Source organism: Centruroides vittatus, unplaced genomic scaffold (assembly GCF_030686945.1).
Source record: "Centruroides vittatus isolate TY-2023 unplaced genomic scaffold, ASM3068694v2 scaffold_1444, whole genome shotgun sequence".
Classification (NCBI taxonomy): Eukaryota; Metazoa; Arthropoda; class Arachnida; order Scorpiones; family Buthidae; genus Centruroides; species Centruroides vittatus.
In genome coordinates, this window is record NW_027122679.1 from 2,540,932 (window position 1) to 2,561,889 (window position 20,958).

Consider the following 20,958-nt stretch of genomic DNA (forward strand, 5'->3'; position numbering starts at 1 on the left):
ATTAAATAAACGAATAATTAAATAATAGCACATTCAAAATTATAATTGAATACTGCACGACGACAATACCTGTGCGAGTCTCTGCTGATTGCTCACATCGGTGGGATTGTGTACCGCCCTGCGAGCTTCTTCGACTAAATGGGCAGACTTATCCATGACTTCTCGGGCGCTGTCGATTATTCTCGTCTGAGTGGGCAAGTCGCTACAGGTGGCGGCCACGCCTCTCACGGCGCTCGTCAAGATTTTCAATGCGTTGGCCGTATCTCTAGCTGCAATTCCCGTATAATTTTCGTTGGCCTACATCAAACATTGAAATAATTTAATGATTATTGAATCTTAAATAATTTTTGTTTTATAATTTATCACAGAATAACTTAACAAATCTGTAAAATTTTGATTTTAAAATAGAAATAACCATAGAGAAACCTGAAATTACTTCCAGTAAGCATTTACTTACAACTAATGGTCTAACTAATCTGCATACGAGATCATCAGGTTGGAGAGTTCCAGACACGATCCAATGAAGATCTCATATGATTTTGGTTTTATATTTATACACAAATTTATGTATTATTAACTATAAATATATTAGCATATAATAAGCATTTGAATACTGAAATTCAATGTAAACAATTACAATATTTTATAGCATAAGATGCAACCTTTGTTCCTCCCAAAAAATTGCTCCAAGTCTTACATGTGAAGTTGCAATCTCTCGTAGGGTAACAAATTCTCCAAAGGGCCTTTTGATAAATTACAGGTAACCTCAATTTAGCCAACTCTTGAATAAAAATGTCATTGTTTAATTAAACATATTACTATTATTAGCAGCACCTAATTTTGCACTGTAATATGTGCATTCAAATTTTACTTTTTTAAATCAGAATACAGTAAAGAGTATTCTGGGACTGAGTGCCGAAGGTATGAGATAGCTTAAATACATTAAATACATTTCTTAAATATTCTGTGCCGAAATGTGCACCTTACATGCCATAAAATACAATATTTATTGTGTTATTGTTTATTTAAAACAACATAACATTTATTACATTAATATAAATTGTCTTCAGCAGGAATTTAATAGATTAAACAGTCACAAACAAAACCTTTTACCAGTGTTGTACTTGATACAAAAACCTACTAACATTTTCGGCCTCCACCAAGGCCTTTTTCAGGTGCTGAACTGACCGGAATCCCCCTTGGACCATTAGAACGAGGCTTCCCGAGTAATAAATATTATACGTATCACTCAGCAATTCCAACCTTATATGTTAAATTGAGGATAGACATTGATCATACTGTCTGGAGCAGCAATTCATTATGACAGGTTACATACGTTCATATATGATTCTGGTTAATAAAATGCATAAAAGCACTTAATTGACATATCTATTTCTAACTAAGAAAACTATTGGATAAGATACACTGGATTTATACATATATAAATGTAATGCCAAAATCTTATGAGAATAATTATATTCAACTATGAAAGATGACAATACCTTAATGAACCCTGCTGCCTTATTTTGTAATATGCTTTGAGTTTCATTTTGTATGTTGTTTTTGTATTTGTTTGTTTGTCTTGCCGTGCAGGGGAAACGTAATAAGCTTCTGCTATTCTCTCACCCGACATTAATAAATAAAGTCTTAACCGAATACAATTACCTGTGAAGCAGCAGTTAATAGTTGTGCCATCGCCGATCCGACTACTTTGGAAATGGCTCCTAATTGTAATGACGATGTTTCAATCTAAAATACGTTAAAATTTATAAATTAAGTTTGTAATAAATTTCAAAACTAAAGAAAAAATTATTATAATAAGAAATTATATAAAAATTTTAATTACAATTCTATAACTACAGATGACATTTCTAGATTGAAAAAACTATATAGTTAAACAATCTAACATTTCTAATATGCATAGAAAGTTGTTCCTAGTATTAATCAGTAATTCTTACAAGATTCAATTATTTTGGGCAAGTTTTGTAGCCACTGTGATGAATTTTCTTGCTATTAAACTAGCTCAATGAAATTACAGTAAAACCTTGATTTAACAGACTTCAGATTTAATAGACAAAATTTCCGGTCCATATCTTATGTGAAAAATTAACATCCTGTTAATTTTAAAATGCTTTTTATATTTGTTTTCAAATCCAAGACTTAATTAAAGAGTATTTTCCAAAAAATGTTTGTCTGTCTATTTTGATTTATATCACATACTCGTTTATTATGGTCTCAGAACTATGGATTTTTAACAAGCATTTGGAAAACCTACTTTATTATATACTGGGCTTTTGGCTTTAACAGACACCCCCCTTGCCTGAATTGGTCTGTTAAATTGAGCCCATCAGTGGCCGAGTGGATAAATCACCAAATGCTGGTAGTTGGTTGCGAGTTTGGCCACGGGACTGGCTGGCCACATGGAGTTTTCCAGATTTTCTTCGCATTAGTAACACCTAAATAGGGGGCTAGTTTCCCATAACAGACATCCCAGGAGGCATCCCTCTTGGCAGATCACCCACCTATCATATTGCCATAACCAAATAAATAAACCAAACCATTAAATTGATATTTTACTTTAGTTCTATTAGTAAACTTTTGATAACTTATCTATGATTAAAGTTAAAGACAGGGCTACTTTTGTCGCTAATTGCTCACACGTTTACTCTCTGACTACGACACCATGTAATTATTTGCAGCAAGTAACACAGATGATGTGTCTACAGCAGTAGTTCGAGCGGGAGTTATAACAGTTGTTTCTATTCTAAAAGAAAGACTTGAAAAGGAGATGGATGAAAAAAAGAGAAGGAGAAGAATATGGGAATAAGACTGCTACTTTAAGATAAGTTTTACACCATTGCTATTAAATGGATTAAACGAACTAAAAATTGCTGCACTTGGTGAAATTATGCCACCGCTGGCAATGCTGCAGTGCTATGTATCTTGCTACTACTAAGTAATAAGTGAATTACAAGCAAATTTAGTAGCCTAGTGTAATTGGTACTCTCTGTGTGTGTATGAACTTGTTCACTCTTTTGGATGTTTGCATGCTAGCAAGTAGCATATCCAATGTAGCAGTAATTAAACCCTTAGCTATAATATTATTAGAATATCAAATTTGAACATTAAAAAAGCATTTGCATTTTGCATAAAAGTTTTATTATAAAAAAATATAAGAATTGTTGATATTCCAACTGAAAATTGGTTCAGTGATTCTATTTAATTTAGATTGATAAATAAACGTCACCGTACAAGATCGATTGCGTCACCAGTCACGTGTTGATCGCATCACATTCAAGTTCCATCTTTGAAACAAGGTCCGGCCTTGTTGTTTTGACCTTCTTGTGACATTTCCTCCATTATCTGTTTTCAATTTGATGTTTTTAATGGTGCTGAAAGAATGGTGGAGGAACTGACACAGCCACATATAGAGCACCAGTTTTGAACAAAAAAACAAAAATGAAACTGCTTAAATCTCTGGATTTGGCTCCTAAAAATGATTAACTAGAAAAAATAATGCAAGAAAGTCAAAATGAAATCAAGGGAACAACTTGCATGGCCAGATCCAGACCCAAAAATGATCAAATTTGAAGGCGATTCAATCGACCCTAACTCGTGATACAAACTGATCATGCAGGACCACATCCGATGCAGTAAGAAATGTTCTATGTTCAAATCCATTACAGTATTTTAAAAAATGACCCGACGATGAGGCAAAGACGCCTTGAAAAATATTTAAGAAAATGCAAAAGAACTATTAGCAGCTCCCACTTATCACACAGCAATGTAATATTTTGTTTATTTAAAATTTATGGAGATGATAATGTCGACAGTTGTGGAAAATTCAATACTGAAACTTTTGCTACCAAAAAATATACTTATATAGTGCTACTAGTCTTTGCAAAGCCTCCTTTGAGTATATATTTTATATGTACAATCTTTATGCAATACATTTTACAGTAGCTCATCAAATAAATAGTCATTGTTGATTTGTAAAGTTGAAAACAGCATGCTTTTATAATGCTGTGCTTGAACACATTAATATTACATTTAATACACAAATTTATAAAAAAAAAATTTAAAACAAATAATAGGAACAAAACCATGTGTAAATCATAAGGGTGAAAAAAAATTACTAGTGAAAATGTGACTAAAACACTAACAAATCCAAATTAGACAAATCAAGGATAAGTAACTATGTCCTATTCTTTGTAGGAATTTAGATATAGTTCTTCCACTGTAATAACAATCAAGAGAAATGTTGATAGCATTAAAAAAGTAATGGAAACTGCTAGAAACTTTAGCTATTCGTATGATCGCGTGACTGTACACTAGTGGACCTATTTATATTTTCTTACAGAACAATTACGATACAAATATGTGTATGTCATAGCTGTATGCCTAAATTTCTGATTTTAAGAAGCATCTAGCAATTTCTCAAAGCATTAGCACATCTGGTAATAGACATTTGTTTCGGAATCTGTCTAGTTTTTGTGATCGCTTCTTGAAATGCAAATTTGGTTTGTGTGAATATTGAAAAACAGGTGTGTATTTCAGTCTGTGTCTAATGAAACTAGGCATATCTAATAAAATGCCTAGTTTCTAACAGTCTATGATGCGAAACGAAACAAAAATGCAGAAAAATATTTTAAACAATAATAATAAATTATACTTCGTTTATCTTTCAAATTAGATTCAATTACCGATTCGCCGGGTAACGGTTTCAGGTTCGACGACAAAGCAGCTTTCTTGATAGCTAATAATTCTTCATTTAAATCGTGAATTTGTTCCAATGCACTGTTAATTTCCAATGTTCCGCACGCTTCCTGTGCCTGAAAATTAATACATTTCTTATTCGGTTACGCAACAATCTTTCTTTCTTTTGGATAAATATTTAAAAATTGAAACATTTCGAAAAGATTAAGAAAAATTCATACATATTTATGATTATTATTATTTAGTATAATTAATAACTTTAACTACCTTGATAATTGCAGATCTGAGTTCTGCAAGAGCTGCTGCCATTTGTCTGAGAGCGTTACTAAGTTGCATAGAAGATGATTGATCGGCAACTGTCGGGAGAGCAGCTTTTGAAGAAGTAATCATTTTATTGCAGGGCTGTTGCAAAAAGAAATTATAATTATTTTAAAATATCTACTTCAAATCATGATTTACAGAATCTTTATAAAAATTTAGTAGTATATACAAAGATGTGTCAATAAATATACAATGGTAGACATTAAAAGAAGTGTAAGCTGTGGATCCATTACAAATATTTATAGTTTTTACTTTCCATATTTAGATAAATAATTTTTGTGAAAAAGTATTGCTTCTGTATTCAAATCTATACATTGTCAAACTTCATTTAGTGCCACCATTCGTATGTCTCCGAAATCAGTATTAAATCGAGTGTGGTGCCGAATTCAAGTACTTCAAAGAATAAAAATTATGTATATAAGTGAGATGTTTAAGTAATTTTTGTATAAAATATTTGAAGGAAAGTTTATCATCAAATATCGCTCCTAAATCACTAACAGAATGAACAGAAGAAATAACTGTTATTAATTTTATACTGGAAAACACATAGGAAGAGCACATAGCAAGGGTTTTACTGTTAATAATGGTAAAACCATTGCTATGTGCCTTTCCTACATGAAGAATACAATCGTTGATATATAGTCTATGTGAGGAATAGTTAAATAAATTTGTAACAGTCATGGGTTGCTATGAATCCATTGAGTATCATAGATAAGGACTTTAGAATGCAGGTTATTTAAGGTAGAATTAATGTACATGACAGAAAAAAGGATGCTTGAAACAGAACCACGTTGTATTCCACAAAGCAGCATAAAATGTATGTAGTACTGCTGCTAAAGTATCTCAGGCCCACATGCAAGTCCTACTTTTTGCACCCCTTAAGAATTATTTCCCCATTTTTTAATTGTTATCAGAACTCCTTTTAACTGATTATGGATAGCGTGAATGTCTGACTAAGTTGATATATACTACCCCAAACAACTTTATTATTCACCAGAACAGGAACTTGTCACTAGGGCTACTTTGCATGTTTGACTGTGCAATATATAAATACATATAAGTATACAATGCAAGCATTAGCACTTAGAATGTTGGAGCTTGCAACTTTACTTTTTCAACATGGTGTTCCATTTTTTGTTTTTTCTAATTCAAATTCGGCACTTAATTGGGATAATGTCTTTCGACACTGCTCGACGATGGCATCTACGTGTGGCGGCTGCAAACGTACGTAATATATATAATACATAAAAGTTGCACTAACCTGAATCATTTGTTCACAAGCATTTATTAGAGTCATCTGGGCATTGGGATTATCAATATCTGCCATAGTACCTTTAACACCTTGGACCACATGAGGAATAACTTCAGCTACTTCCTATTTAAAATTAAGTATATTTAGATTATATATTTGTAAAATTTTCAGTTATATATTTGTGAAGTGTAAATTATATCTTTAACTTACTCTACAACTATCCATTAATTCCCCTTGAGTAACTTGATTGTTATTGTGGGGACGTACACCTTGAGCCGCTGCAATGTTTTGTGTTGCCATTGCGGCAGCATGTTTTGCAGCATTCTGTAATATTTATTAAATATCAAATATCAATTACACTACTTAAAATAAAATTTTGTATTAAGTCACTTACTTCGAGTCTGTGTATAAGTTTTCGCTTCAGCGCATTACTGGCGGCCGCATTGGTGGCACTTCGCAGCTCTTCTGCTGCCCGACGGAGTGCCGCTTGCGATTCAGAATCGTGTGGATTACTGGCACATCCCTAAATAAACAGATATGTTAAGAATTGTCAATATCTGTTGTTATATGTTATTTTTACATTCAATCTTATTATAGGTATTGGGTCCATTTATTAAAATTCGTATTATTTTAATTTATGTAATTAAATTTTATTTACAAAACACACTTATGCTTCGATTGGATCTCTTAACAAAATATACCTTAGCAGCTTCAACCATTTTAGAAGTAGCATCAGCTAATAATTTTGCAGCAGCCAGCAATCTTTTTTGGACGTCGGAATCCGGCTGTGTTTCGGCTTCACCCTTGATAGATCCAATCAAATGAGATGTTGCCTAGAATTAAATAAATTTACAGAAATATTAATAAAAACATAATTTATAAAATGTCAGTTTTCATAGTCAATTTTTAAATTAAATTTAGAAAAAAATTTACCTTTGCCAATATTTTAGCCTGACGAACCATCTCCGTAGCATCGCCGGTACTACTGAACAACCTGTCCGTGGCATCGAGAATTGTGTCCACCGCACCATCGTGAACAGAGGTTCTGGCCCCCTTTTCTGGAAATGTTCGAACGTGATTTAAAAGATCCGACAAAGCTTCGTTTACTTGTGTAACTGCTGTCGCCGAATCTCTCAACAATTTTTCGTCGTCGGTAGCTTCCTAGATATTATAAAATATGCTTAAATAAAACTATCTTCATGCAAAATTAAACAAACAGTTTCAACACGTGAATTTTGAAAATACCTGACATGCTTTCAAAATACCGTCAACGGCTTTGGCAACTTCTTTTGTTGCTTCAATTAGTTGTTGACGACAGTTGGGATTGTTTATTGTGGGAGCAACAACCTAGAAAAGTGTTATCTTTAAATACAACTTAATCTTTGCAAGGGTTTAAAATAAGAATAAGAAGGGCAAAATAAGAATAATAATTGTCAATTAAAAGAATTTAAACTATAGTGCTTTAATTAAAAAGTTTTAAATATAAAGTTTAACAAGAATTTACAATTACTTTTGCACAAGCAACAAGCTGTGAAGTAGCCAATGCACACTGAGTTGCGGCATTAATGACTTTGTTTTGTACGGCTTGATCGTCACATTTACTTGCTACATTTTTGGCTTTCAATACAAGATTTGCTGTTGAATTTGCTACTCTTTTTGCTAATCCCAAGAGGATATCCTAAAATAAATGAATATATAATTATTTCTCTATTTAATTATTTATTAAGATAAAAAACAAACTCTCTATAACCTGTGCTTCTTTATCAATACCATCTTCTTCACCGATAGTATATATAATACTGCATGACTAGCTTCTCCGACGCGACTTGCAGCATTCAACAGATTTTGTCGCGGCTGTAAGACATTTTGACGGTTATTAAAAGTGAATGTTTTACAATTTCGTGTTAAGAGTATTTAATTCGAATACCTCTTTGCTTTCCGGTTCGGCGGCCTTCAACAGATCGGAAAATGCCGAACATAAATTACGAGTGGCATCGATCAACTTGTCTCCGGTTAAATCGTCGTCCATTAGAGCCGCAATCATCTTAACATCTTTAGACATTTCTGTCAAATTGGTGGCTCTGTTTGATGAAATTTATTGCATTAATATCTTATTGAAAAGTTGATTTATAAATGAATTAATTCTTAAAACTTACATTGTTGATATTGCAGCTCCTACAGCAGGATGATCGACTTCTTCTGGTGGACCTATTAGATATTAATTATCTACAGATTAATTATCAACAATAAATCTATTGTTTAGCATTATAATGGAAAATGTTTTGAGAAAGTTTGATTAAATATACTTTATAATTTTTGCATTAAACAGTATAAAAAATAAATTTCTGTCAAAAATATTTTGAATGTTTGTTTGAACTTCTTGTACATAGAGCAAGATTCTTTGTCTTAAAAACTATGCTAAAAATCTCACAACTAAAAATTACATCTTACCTGATGTTAAAGTGATGACTTGAGCAGTTGCAGCATTCATAGCTGCCACTTGAGAAGATACGTTTTGTTTCTTAACGTCCATCGTATTCTGTTTCCACTGCAGGGATGCCGGATCCGTACCCAAGTCGGGTAACTGTATACGAGACTGTAATTCTTTCTGAGCGGAATCTATCGCTTCTCTTCCGGCTCCGATCGTACTCAACAGAGCTCTCTGAGGCTCCGACATGGCACTGTGAACTCTCGGATGTTGAGGCTTTAAACAGAGTATATTTAATTAATAATTTTATTTTATTGAAAATTTATTTACTTAAAATCAATCTCACCTTCTTACTAAATTTCATCAACTAGTAAAGCATGAAAAATTTCAAACTTTACATATACTTTCTCTACCTTAAGCTACTTTTTATTCTAGAAAATAAAATTATATGTCAAACTTACCGTTTTGGGAGAATATGCCGTATGAGCTTGACCTTTTATTTCTCCGAACTGAGCTCCTTGCATCTGACCAGCCGTATAAGGTTGAGCTCCTACAAAAAAGATATAAAAATATAAATTAATTGGTTGAACTGCTCTTCTCAATTAATAACGACATCTTAATATATAGCACCGTTTGCTCCAGGTCTCATGACTGCCGGGAGAGCTATCGACCCCGAAGTTGGATGAGATGGTTTGGCAGCTGGTGTATTTTGAAGAATGGTAGCTCTGTTAAGAAAAATTGTCATCAAACTTAATGGCATATTTTAAAATATACTATAGAACATGATAATATGTTAATATAAAATAAAATATTATTGTATTAACGAAAAAAAGAAAGAAATTTAATATCTATATTAAATACAAGGGATGATCATTTAATTCATAGAATTCTTCCCACTTTTTTCCCCATACATATTTCTGTAAAATAAGCCAGTTGTGTCCTTCGAAGTGCTACGACCAGCCTCGGTATGTAGTGACAGGCTCCGTCGGTCTCAATTCTTTTTTACGTCTTATTAAGTCTGTCACTGACAATCACTTTAAAGCAAATAAATAAAACAAGAGCTGTATCAAGAGATACGAATCTTGTTTTATTTATATTATTCCAAACACAAAATGTATATTTGCATATTTTGCACCCGAAACACAACACACCAAGATTTTCAGAATAAAAACCTTTGTTGTGCCATTTGTGAAAAATATCCAACGCTTTATAATGATCAAACATCTTTACTACACCCGATACATGTTAAGCTATACACCAACCAAAGCCAGTGACTTTGGTTGGTGTATAGCTTAACATGTATCGGGTGTAGTAAAGATGTTTTACACATGTTTGCATGCAGTAAAGATGTTTTACACATGTTGCATGCAGAAACATGTTTTACATTATAAAGCGATACACCAACCAAAGCCAACGGCTTTGGTTGGTGTATCGCTTTATAATGTAAAACAGTTTCTGCACGCAACAATGCTAAACCACACACTGTCAATATTATTTAGCCAGTATTACAATTAGAACCGAGGTCGCATATGTATTTATCGGACACACAGAGGGTCACAATGAAAATACTTAAAAAGTAAGGTTTATCCAAAATGTTTAATCCATTAATTTTGAACAAATAATTGGAAAAAAAAACTGTGGCATTCCAGCAACATGTTACAACACAGTTTCAAAGCAAAATATTTCTAAGGAACACGAGGGCATATTTTAATCGCAATGCTATCGTCCATTGTTATTGCAATTTAAATTATTCATATTCTCAGGTTATTGCTACATGTAAAATTGATGGTCATAAGGCACATAAAGTGTACTTTAGTAAGCTTCTTGGACAAAAGCCATAGTTATCTAAGCAATCATCCGGTCTTTTGGTATTGCCAAACAAACCTCAACAGAAGTGGCGAGAAAGATGGCCAGACAGACAAAGAAGGAATACCCATTAATTGAAAAAGCTTTCTCAAACAAGAAATCGGCAAAATCAAAACTAAGCTCCATTGCGAGTCAGTCGGAAAAGCCAACGTTCGGGGTTCACTCCTGTCGTCAAAAGCAAAGGAAAACCATTTCCGGGAAGTTTGACGAGCACTTCCCCTCACTAGAAGAATCAAATAGGCAATAACACCGAACGAAGCTCACTTTTATTTATCCAACACGGGTGACAGAAAGTCGGCATATTGCAAATAGAAGGAAACTACGCACGACAGAGAACGAGTCGGTTTCTCCACAAACAAGGGAAAGGATTTGCAACTGCGGCCAGAATCCGTCGAAACGCCAAGCTCATTATCCATAGAGTAGAAAATAACAAAGATAAATAGCCAGCACGGGGGCACCCATACACCGAAACACTCGGGGCACAGGCTCATTCTTTTGTCAGGATCGCCCTTTTCCTAATCCCCGAGGGTCCCCCAAATTTCACCACCAACAAACAACAGATGATTCACTACTTCTAGCCTATTCTGCAAATATAAAAGCAACTAATGAACAATTCCCTCCCACTATCCCACGCAACAATTTTTACCTAGGCCTACGATGGTGCCTCGTACTTCGAACATAATTCATTCCAGGCGGTCGTTCCAACTCCAAAGCAATTTTCCCATAAAAAATAAGGGAAAGCGAATTAATTCATTCCCAGACCCCGAACGACACCCATTTCGATAGACTTATAACTGCCGATACACATTATTTAATGTAAAAATAACACAATTACATGCCCTAATAATAAATTAAAACACGGAAACAGTAAATAAAATACATAAATAATGTATAATAAAATGAAAATTGACCTTACTGGTGGCGTAGGTTACTGAAAGTTTATGCATATTTTTAACAACAGCAGCCGTTACTTAGTACAGTCGTGCGATTTAATCGTAACAGTCGCGAAATTTAACAAGTCATCGCTAACGAGAGATTGCATCCTTTGTTTAAAAGCTTATTTTAAACTTTTTACGCCATACTTTAATAAAATCGAGTCGAAATGTCTTCGGATAGAAAGCTACTCTGCGAATTTCGGAAAGGATATAATAACGCCGTATAAACAGTAACAGAGGTTCGTAACGCGTTTGAGAAAGATGCCATTAAAATCGACGAAAAACACGCAATATATATAACCAAACGTGCCATAAACGTACGAGCGTGACGCGAGAGCGAGAGATGACTCTGGCGTTTACGGATCGAACTCCGAAGCATCGTTCGAAACCCTAGCAAATTTTCGTCGAATTTAGTGGGGTACTACCGTAGTTATTTGTTGGTCAAAAGCGATTTCCTCGTTTTCGAGGCCAAGTCTTGTATTGTCTTGTAGTAGCGAAGTTGAAGCCGAAGTTTTAAACGCGAAAACGTGTACGTCGGACGTTCGGCGACGCTTTCCTGTAAGCCTAGAAGTTTGACAATGGCGTTTGGAATGTCGAGCGTGATTCCACTGACTTTCCAAACGCCATTGTCAAACTTCTAGGCTTACAGGAAAGCGGCGCCGAACGTCCGACGTACACGTTTTCGCGTTTAAAACTTCGGTCTCAACCTTGCTAGTATCTAGTTGGGCACGAGCTTCTAGGCAATGTGTGACGTAATTGTCACGTAATAGCAGTCGTATGCGTTTATGATGGTCATTACGCGGGGAATAATGCCTTCCGGGAGGTCTTTTATAACGGTAACTGGACCATATTCGGGCGTTACAGACGCTCCAATCCGACACGAAATCAGAGTTTGAGGCTTCGTGTGTCTCCGGTGGCGAGATTCGGCACCTCTACGTACGGATAGACCCGGTCGAAACGTATCTCCGTAGAACGGGGATCCCCAAAGCCATCCACGTCGATCCCCGGGGGGGGGTTAAAAATTGCGAGTCCAACGGGTAATGTATACGACAATTGGGAACGTGGTAAATTTGCGCACGGTAAGTACATCTTTTCTACGTAAACGGCGACGTGGATTAATAACGGCCCAACGAATTTAATTAGCAAAAAAATAAATAAAAAGAGAAAGGGCCAATAAAACGTGGGGGAATCTTCGAAGGGGTCGACTGTCGAAAAAGTTTGGAGATCCCGACGGTAGAAGGACTCGGCACGCTTATAAAACCGGAGGGGAAGAAACTTCCTACGGTAATAATTAGGAACATCCAGCACCAAAACTCCTCGACAATAAGGAAAAAAACGGCGAAAATTAAAAGATACGCAACCGACATCGCTCCATCGCTTAGATCGACGGTATCCGAGTAACGTAACGAACCGAATTAACCGAATGTTTAACCGAAATAAGAGTTAGCCCTAACAATTAACACCGGCCGTCATTCTAAAAGTTACGACGTACGTACTTATTCCCTAGTACAATTAAGGGGGTCGATACGCGTTACGTAATTTTGGGGGCGGAATGGCGCGCGAAAGAGGCGGCGCGGCGCGGCGCGTTAATAACGCGTCCGATCCAACTTTTTATTAAATAATTACAATTAATATAAATATGTATATACATATGCTAAATATCTTATATAAGAAAAATTTTTTCCCATATAAAACTAAAATTAATTAATTAAATTTAATTAATGAATTAATATTTGAAAAAACTGTATTAACATCAAGTGTCATCCACTACAAGTTTAAAACAATGTATTTGAACTTGAGTGGATGAATAAAAAGTATATGTATATATATACAGGGAGAATGTGAACTAATAGTAGGAATTTAAAAAAAGGAAGAGCCACGTACTTGGCGGGCGACACGCTGTCTTCGACCATGGTGGATCCTTCGTCTCCTTCGATCCCGAAGCGATCTTTGGCCTTTTTCTAGATAGGGCAGAGCGAAACGTCAGTTTGTATCCTTAAAAGAAAATTAGGGGGTGGGCTTACTTTTTTCAGAATGATGTCGATGTAACCGGCGATGAGTTGAGAGATTTGCTCCCCTTCCGTCGTCTGGACCGAGTAGTAGGAGTCCGAATAGTCCCCGAAGTCCTGGAGAAGAAACAGCGAGTTTATTAATGGCGGGCGGGAGGGAGGGCGAACGAGAGGGGGAGGGAAGTGGAGTCCTCACCAGAGTGAAGCTGTTGGGCGAAGCGGCCCATCTTCTGACGGTGGTCAGAGGCCAGGTCTTCATGATCTGAAAGGAGGAGGCGAGAGATGGAGCGGGCAACTCTTCCCATCCAAAAACGCGCCGGGTCCACTTACCTCTTTGGTCCTCTCGTCCAGGCGCAGGACGCTGTCTTTGGTGACGCCCAACAAGCGGGGGACCAACTTGTTCTTCCCCTTCATCTTTTCCTGAAAAGGTTAACCCGCCCGAAATTAAAGAAATTCGCTCTGGCCGGCGGCCGTCAAGTCGTTCCGAATTCCGCCGCCCGGATATTTCCGAATAAACGGCGTTTGGCGGACCCCTTCCGGAAAAATTCCCACACGCCGGATAATCGATTAGAGACGAGAGGCGATCCGTTCCGGGAATTTCTTCCCCGTCTTTAACGGAACTTATTCCTCTTCGGACCGGAATGGGAGAGAAGAAAATAGTCTCCCCCCTTCCGGGGACCGAAATTTCCGAACACGACGCGCGGCGACCGACGAACGGATCGCCCGTTCTCCTCTTCCCGGGCGGTTTTTCGAGCGGAAGAAACCCGGTAGAGTCCTACCTTGACCAGGAAGAAAGTGACTCCATAGGTCTTGAGGGATCGGGCCAGAGACACGTACTTGACTTTGGCGTCCAACTCGGCCAAGCCCGCGTAGTTCTTGTGTTCCTGAAACGAAGAGCGCCCGAAATTAATCGATATTCGGCCGGAGACGGCCAAACGCCCGGTCCGTCCGGTCGGGTACTCACCGAGAACACTTTCTTCTCGATCCCCTTCATTTTGCAGAAGTTCTTAGGCAGAAACTCTTTCAAACTGCGGAAACGGAAGAGAATTTTAACCTTGGATTCCTCCGATGCTTCCACGTCCACGGAGAGGGAGAGTTTCCGGTTAACCGGGAGGAACGTGAAGAGCTCTTTTGGAAGAATCCACCCATACCTCAAGGAACCGCCCTGTTCCTCCGCGCGAAACGGAGGAAAACCCATTTCCACGCTCCCGATTTCCGGATTCTACCTCTCCCCCCTTCGGCCCGCGGACGCAACTTCCCCCGAGTAGGTAAGGAAGAAACTCACTCTAGAAATCCGGGTTTGTGTTTGGACTCGACGTGGTCCCCGAACTGGATCTGGCACTGGATGCCGGCGAACTGGCAGGCCTGGTCCACCGTCACCGGGTGGGTCTCGTTCAGAATGGCGTCCCGAGCCTGCGACGAAATTCCAATGGAAACGGGGTACGAACCGGTGGGAAGGAGGGAGAAGAGGGGGGAAATACCTACCTGGACGTAGAGAAGGTTGAGCTGGACCGGATCGCGGGAATCGACGTTCTGGTCGGAGAAGAAGAACTTCCTCCTCAGCAGAAGGGTTTCCTCCTCGTTGATGCCCTGTTCCCTCAGGGTCATGGAATGATCCACCCAGTCCACTGCCGGTTAAAAAAAGAAAAGTAGGAGCCGTGCCGAAAATCCCGCGGAAAGGTAAAGACGGAGGGACTTACGATCGTCGTCGGTCTTCAACTTCTTCTTCAACTGCTCCATCTTCTGGTCTCTTTCCTTGTCTTTCTTTTCCTGCGAGAGAAACTCGAATTAGCTGGGGCGGAAGAAAAGGCCGAGAGGGAGCAAAGGGCGCGAAGGGGCGCCGAACCTTTTTAAGAGTGAGAGTGCCGGTGGAATTCTCCTTGATCTCCTCCGGAAGATCCCTGACCAGGGAAAACTCGTCGTGGTTGGTGATTCCTGCAAAAAATTGGGCGGTTGAACCAGACGAAGGAGTCCGCTGCGGTCCACCGGAGCCCTTCCTCTCCTCCGCGAGAACGGAGGAGAGGAAGGGAGGCTCACCTATCTTGGTGCAGACGACGACCATGAGGTTGGCCACGGGCTGGCTGTCGTCCACCAGAACGGTCTTGACCGTCCCGTCCAGCATCCTGACTCGAAGAGGGCGGATCTTCCTCCGATACTCCAGAAGATCCTGAGGAAGAGAGGGAAAAACGGCGTCAGACGGTAATCCTCTTCTTCCGGTAATCCCGGAAGAAGAGGAAACTCGGATCGACCCCGGACTCACCCCGGTCCTGAGCAGGTAATACTCTAACTGCCTTCCGGGCTCGAGCCAAACTCCCTTGCGGGGGTCTTCGTCGGCCAGGAACAGGCCGTAGTCTTTGGCTGAAAGAAGAAGAGAGGTTAGGCGCGGAGAGAGAGGAAGGGAGGCGGAGCGGAGAGGGTACTCACGTTGTCCCAGGTTGGCTTCGGTGATCTTGTCCCTGACGATCCTGCAGGCGTCGTACACCACGGTGGTGGGTTCGAACTGAATGGTCTTGACCACGTTCTTCTCCACCACGCCGACCTTCAGCGACAGCGCCATTCTTCGGGCTTTATCTGGGAGAAGAGATCGCCGGTCAGAAGGCCGTCCTCCTCTTCCCGGAGGGAGGAAGAAGTCGGCTTCTCCGCGCGCCCGGGCGGCAGGTGAGACGGCTGCGGCGGCGCCGCACCTGGAAGGGCTCCCGGACTTACCGCGGCGGCCCCGGGCCCGAGGACCGACCGATCTTCCTTCCGCCGCGCTGCCCGTTCGCCGGCCCAATGACCGCTCGGCGCTCGGCCTGCCCGCAGGCCCACCGACCGCTGCGCGATGTCCGTCCGCGCATGGCGGCGCATGCGGCCTTCTCCCGCCCGGCGACGGGCGGCCGCTCCTCCTCCCTCCGCCACGGCCCGCCGCCCCATTCGTCGGCGAAACCCCGGCCGGCGCTTCGGCGGGCGGAACGGCGTCCAATCCCCGTCCGCCGCGTGGCCGGAGCCGGTTGGCGGCCCCTTCGAGCACGCCGGGAGGAGGAAAGAGCGGCGCCGCGGGAAAGGGGGAGGGAGAGGGCCCGCCGGCGGGCTCCCCTCTCCGGGGTCGACGAACCGGGGAGGCGCCGACGGATCTCCGTCTCGGAACGTGTCGCATTGCGGAGCCCGTCCCGGGACCCGCCGCATTGCGCAGCGGGAGGAGAGGACGTTTCTCGCTCCCGTCGGGGGCGACGGAATCTGGGAGGAAAAGGAGGAGGAACCCCGTCCCCAGAGGGTGGGCCCACGGTTTTTCTCGCTGGAGAACGGGGAGCGACTGGGCGGAAGGGGGCTCTTCCCTCCGTCCACGTCCGGGTTCCTTTGCGTTTGCAATTTACTCTTCGTTCTGCCCGGGAGAGGAAAGCGGAAGAGCGAGAGAAGAACGGACTCTTCGGACGAAATCCGGAAGAGAAAAACGGAAGTATTCCGTCGCCCTTCGCACGGAGCCACCGAAGAGGGAAACGCGACCGAATTCTCTCCGCGACGGTCGAAGATCGTTTCTGAAAAAACGTAGACGAGCGCCAGAGTGGAAACGGGACGGGCGGCCAAATGATTCGGGTCCCCTTCCGCAATTTCCGGGAGGAAATCCGAACTCCGCGCGGCGCTTTCAAGAGTTTTTGGAGAGAACTCGCCAAAGAGAGAGGGAGGACCCGGGTTAAACGCGGACAGGACGGAGGAAGACCGAGAGGACCACCCGACCGACGCAGAAGGAAGCGAGAGCGGCTCGCGCCGGAGGAAAACGTGTCGTTTCGCCCGACCCGGACGTCGCCGTTCTCCGGACCGGAAGAAAGACGGCCGCGGCGGGAAACCGGTTCTCTTCCCACGTTTCACCTCGGCGTGGGAAGAAAGGAATCCGACGGTCGAACGGGGGCGCGCCGACGGAAAGGACCCGCGGCATCCTCGGCGTCGACGGCGCTTCGAACCCATCGAAAGAGTGGGCGGAGGACGCGCGCGCCACCGAAGCCGAAACCGGAAGAACGCGGCAGAAAGAAGAGGAAGGCGAAGGACGGGTCGAGAAGTTTCCGGGAGCTCCGATTTCGAGCGACGGGGAGAGGAAACAGAGATCCGCTTCCGGCGCTCGGGCGCGTCTTCCTTCCTCTTCCGCCGCGCGGCGCGGAAAAGAGCAGGGAAGCGATCCGTCCCGTTTAAATTCCCGTTAAATCTCGACGCGGACGAAAGCGGCCGTCTTCTCCCAATCTTTCCTTCCCGGCCGACGGGAGTCGTGGCCCGGCGCGCGCGCCAAGTCCCCCTTCCCGGATCGATATCCGGTTCGAAGGTGCTAATTTCCCCAAACGTCTTTTCCCAACCTCTTCTCCCCCGTCGTCCCGGCCTGGAAATGCGCCGCGCGCCCCGGCGCGCCGACGAAGGGGTCCGGGACGGGACGAGGGATTTTCCGGACGAGAGAGGTACGCGGGGCAAATCTCGTTTGCATCGATCGGAAGTCGGCGGAGGAGAGAGGGGCGAGCGGGTGGCCGCGGCGCGACGACCGAGGCGAGAGTCGGACGGACGGAGCGACGTCGCGTACGCTGGCTATGATTAATGTCGGTCTCTTCCGGTGACTCAAACAATTAAAAGTCGTCGACTCGGTTCGTTACCGCCGGGCCGTCTCCCGCGCTTCCCTCATCGCCTTAATAAAATCCTACATTACGTCGCCGCCTACGCCGCGTGACGCTAAAAACCACGCATCCAGCGCCTCGCGCGCACGCGACGTAAGCGATTTATCCTTTCCTCTGTTTTTATTAAACTAAAACACGCCAGGGCCCGTCCTCGGCTCTCTCCGACGTCACTCACGTAACGTCGGGAATAGACAAGGAACGCTCCGACAGGCCAACCCGGACATCTTCTAAAGCCCCCCCCATACGAAACAGTAAATAATGCTTACGTAGAAGAAATAAACAATAATCAATTAGGAAAGCACTCGTAAGTAGAGAAAACGAATAGAATAAAATCGAAATTTCCTCTTCCGAGTTAAATACGGGGTGTCCCAAAATTTCGTTTACGGCTTGGAACTTTTACAACCTGGCTTCGAATTGGCATACGGAGCCGCGTTTTAAAGCCGCATCAACTTACCAACACACTTCGAGTTGATGTGTCGCTTAAACCACAGCCTACACCACGCCGTAAACTATCTTTCGGGACATCCCGCGCTTTACTAAAACCAATGGAAATTACAGTAAAGGGCGCAGTTTCTGTTTCTCGAGATTTCCCCTCCAGATTTATTATGTAAACGGCGTAATAAATAACGTACTTACTCTAGAAATAAACACTTAGTTTTTGTTTACAAATTACGTCGTTCATAGTAGACTAAATATTATTAGTAATTACACACGCATAACAGAAGTTTGCCGTGTGACGTGCGAATACATTTGCAAAGTGAAACTTCGAGTGTGTACATCGCTTTCTAATGACACTTCGTCCAAGTTAAACTACAAAGTTTTGTACGTATCCCGCGCTCGACGGGCGTAATTATCCGAAAATCTAGTTTAACAATTAATTAACAAGTTTTAAAGCGCGCCTTAATGACGGAATGTGCCGGTAGGCACGGCTGCTCTAATCTACCCCCTTTAATTCTACAAATTTAATGTAGTCGGCGGAGCACTAAGTGGGTCGACCGCCCGGTTTGACCGGAACGGATGCCACGTCCGAGGGAATCGATTACGTAATCCCAAACCACCCTTCCTTACGAATCGGAAGGGGTTCTATTTAATGCATGGACTTGGCAAATATTAATACACAAATCCCCTAACGACGTATTGTTATTGGTCACCTTACATAATTTTTTATTTGTAATTGTCCCTTAATAATAATAAACATTCCCACCCATCTGCTGGGGACCTTCTTTCCTCTTCTTCATCCCCTCACTCTCTTCCTTTGGTCTGCACCCCAGGGTATAGACTGAAGAAATGAAGTCTAGTGGTAGAACTCCTTGGGGTAGGCTCTACCGCAATCCCCTAATAATAATAAACAAATAGCTAAAGTATAAATTCTACAATATAAACAATAAATACACACAAAAAGATGTTTCAATCCAGGGTGTGGACAAGCTTATGTCCTCGGAAGGCATACGAAATATCCCATCCCTCTAAGTATTTGCGTACGTCTATTCAATCTTCTAATGTTACAGAAAGACAAGAATTTGGGCCCCCTCCTAGCAAAAAAACATCATATGATTTCTACACAAACCTAGTCAAATTAGTTGCTTATGCAAAGTTATAATTTGTATGTTATTTATTTATGAAATCTTTGTTACACATGTCAAGCTTGTACTTTAGTAAACTAAAGAATATACATATGTAAAAATCAAAGTCCAAACTTACTTCCAGCACCAAATTTATGTTAGCTTAAAAATAAATTTGGTTAAAACACCCAACAACCTCAGTAGTTGTGACGCTTGCCGGAGGATTAGGCCTTTCCAAACATTTTTAAAATGCTACGGAGCAATTTAGAATTTACCTTTTACTTTTTTTCAAGAGTAGACATACTAGAAGAGAGATTAATTTTATTTAAAACAGAAACAAAATTGTTATTTCAAAATATGAAATAAGTGAACTTTTAACTTGCTTTGTTACATTTGCAAATGCAATGATCGGGTGTAGAATTTAACAAGAAACAAAACCCTACGTTTATTCGAAGAATAAAGTACGAGATCTCTGTCTATTAATTTAATTATTTGCCTGTAGAAGTGATTCCTTTTTACTTTTAAAGTTAAGTAAATGTAAAATCTTCTATTTTAGAGTTGAAAAACCCCAAAACCATAAAACATTCAGTTAAAATAAGAAAAAAATAAATTGTTAAATTGATCCTATATTTGTGTTCGTTCCCATTTCCAAGCTTTATATGTAAAATTAAAAACCTAGCATGCATGTGCACACATACACATTATGTTGTGTGTATACCATTGTAAGTGCATGAAGTACTGTTACAAGAAAGTATGTAATTTTTCTTATAACAACACTTAAAATTAGCTACATTCTTCTACTAAAAATTATTATAAATACATTATTTGAAGTAATCAAAAAGTACAATTGATTATAATTAATCTACTTATGAGAGTCTTAGTATAAATTATATAAAAATACTTTTTAACCAGACGATGGGGATTTCTACAAAGATAATGAAGAGAAAAATGATTTCCATGACTTGCCACAAGATAAGAGATTGCATTGAATTCATAAGTATAGTCAATCTAGGAAATAAATATTAAAATTATTTTATAATGGCGCTGAAAAATTATTAACAATATAGGTATTCAAAAGTTGCATTCTTCGGTTTGTAAGCTTTCGGAGAAAGGAGAACGCTGTCGCACCGTGTGTAGGGTTTGCGAGAGAGTCCGCAGGCCGTTTGACTTTAAATACAATAAGACGCCCGTGCTTTCGTAACATAATTGATTTTAAAAAGTCTAAGCCAAAAACCGAA

At 40.7% G+C, this 20,958-nt stretch overlaps 1 protein-coding gene across 1 annotated transcript in view; it reads right to left on the bottom strand.

The window, feature by feature from the left end:
- Positions 1-16,714, bottom strand: part of LOC136987070 (talin-2-like) — a 56,763-nt gene extending 40,049 nt beyond the window's left edge. Inside the window, 32 exon segments of the mRNA XM_067284706.1 lie at positions 70-297; positions 1,666-1,749; positions 4,704-4,832; positions 4,984-5,118; positions 6,299-6,412; positions 6,500-6,613; positions 6,684-6,812; positions 6,991-7,122; positions 7,223-7,450; positions 7,535-7,636; positions 7,800-7,967; positions 8,040-8,081; positions 8,084-8,143; positions 8,217-8,370; positions 8,446-8,497; positions 8,741-8,993; positions 9,064-9,084; positions 9,179-9,267; positions 9,348-9,442; positions 13,403-13,479; positions 13,543-13,644; positions 13,724-13,789; positions 13,858-13,947; positions 14,307-14,411; positions 14,492-14,555; positions 14,813-14,940; positions 15,013-15,155; positions 15,228-15,297; positions 15,374-15,462; positions 15,565-15,694; positions 15,788-15,885; positions 15,952-16,714. Coding sequence (XP_067140807.1) covers positions 70-297; positions 1,666-1,749; positions 4,704-4,832; positions 4,984-5,118; positions 6,299-6,412; positions 6,500-6,613; positions 6,684-6,812; positions 6,991-7,122; positions 7,223-7,450; positions 7,535-7,636; positions 7,800-7,967; positions 8,040-8,081; positions 8,084-8,143; positions 8,217-8,370; positions 8,446-8,497; positions 8,741-8,993; positions 9,064-9,084; positions 9,179-9,267; positions 9,348-9,442; positions 13,403-13,479; positions 13,543-13,644; positions 13,724-13,789; positions 13,858-13,947; positions 14,307-14,411; positions 14,492-14,555; positions 14,813-14,940; positions 15,013-15,155; positions 15,228-15,297; positions 15,374-15,462; positions 15,565-15,694; positions 15,788-15,885; positions 15,952-16,663 — 4,203 coding nt within the window. The 5' untranslated portion in view covers positions 16,664-16,714.
- Between the last annotated feature and the right edge of the window lie 4,244 nt (positions 16,715-20,958).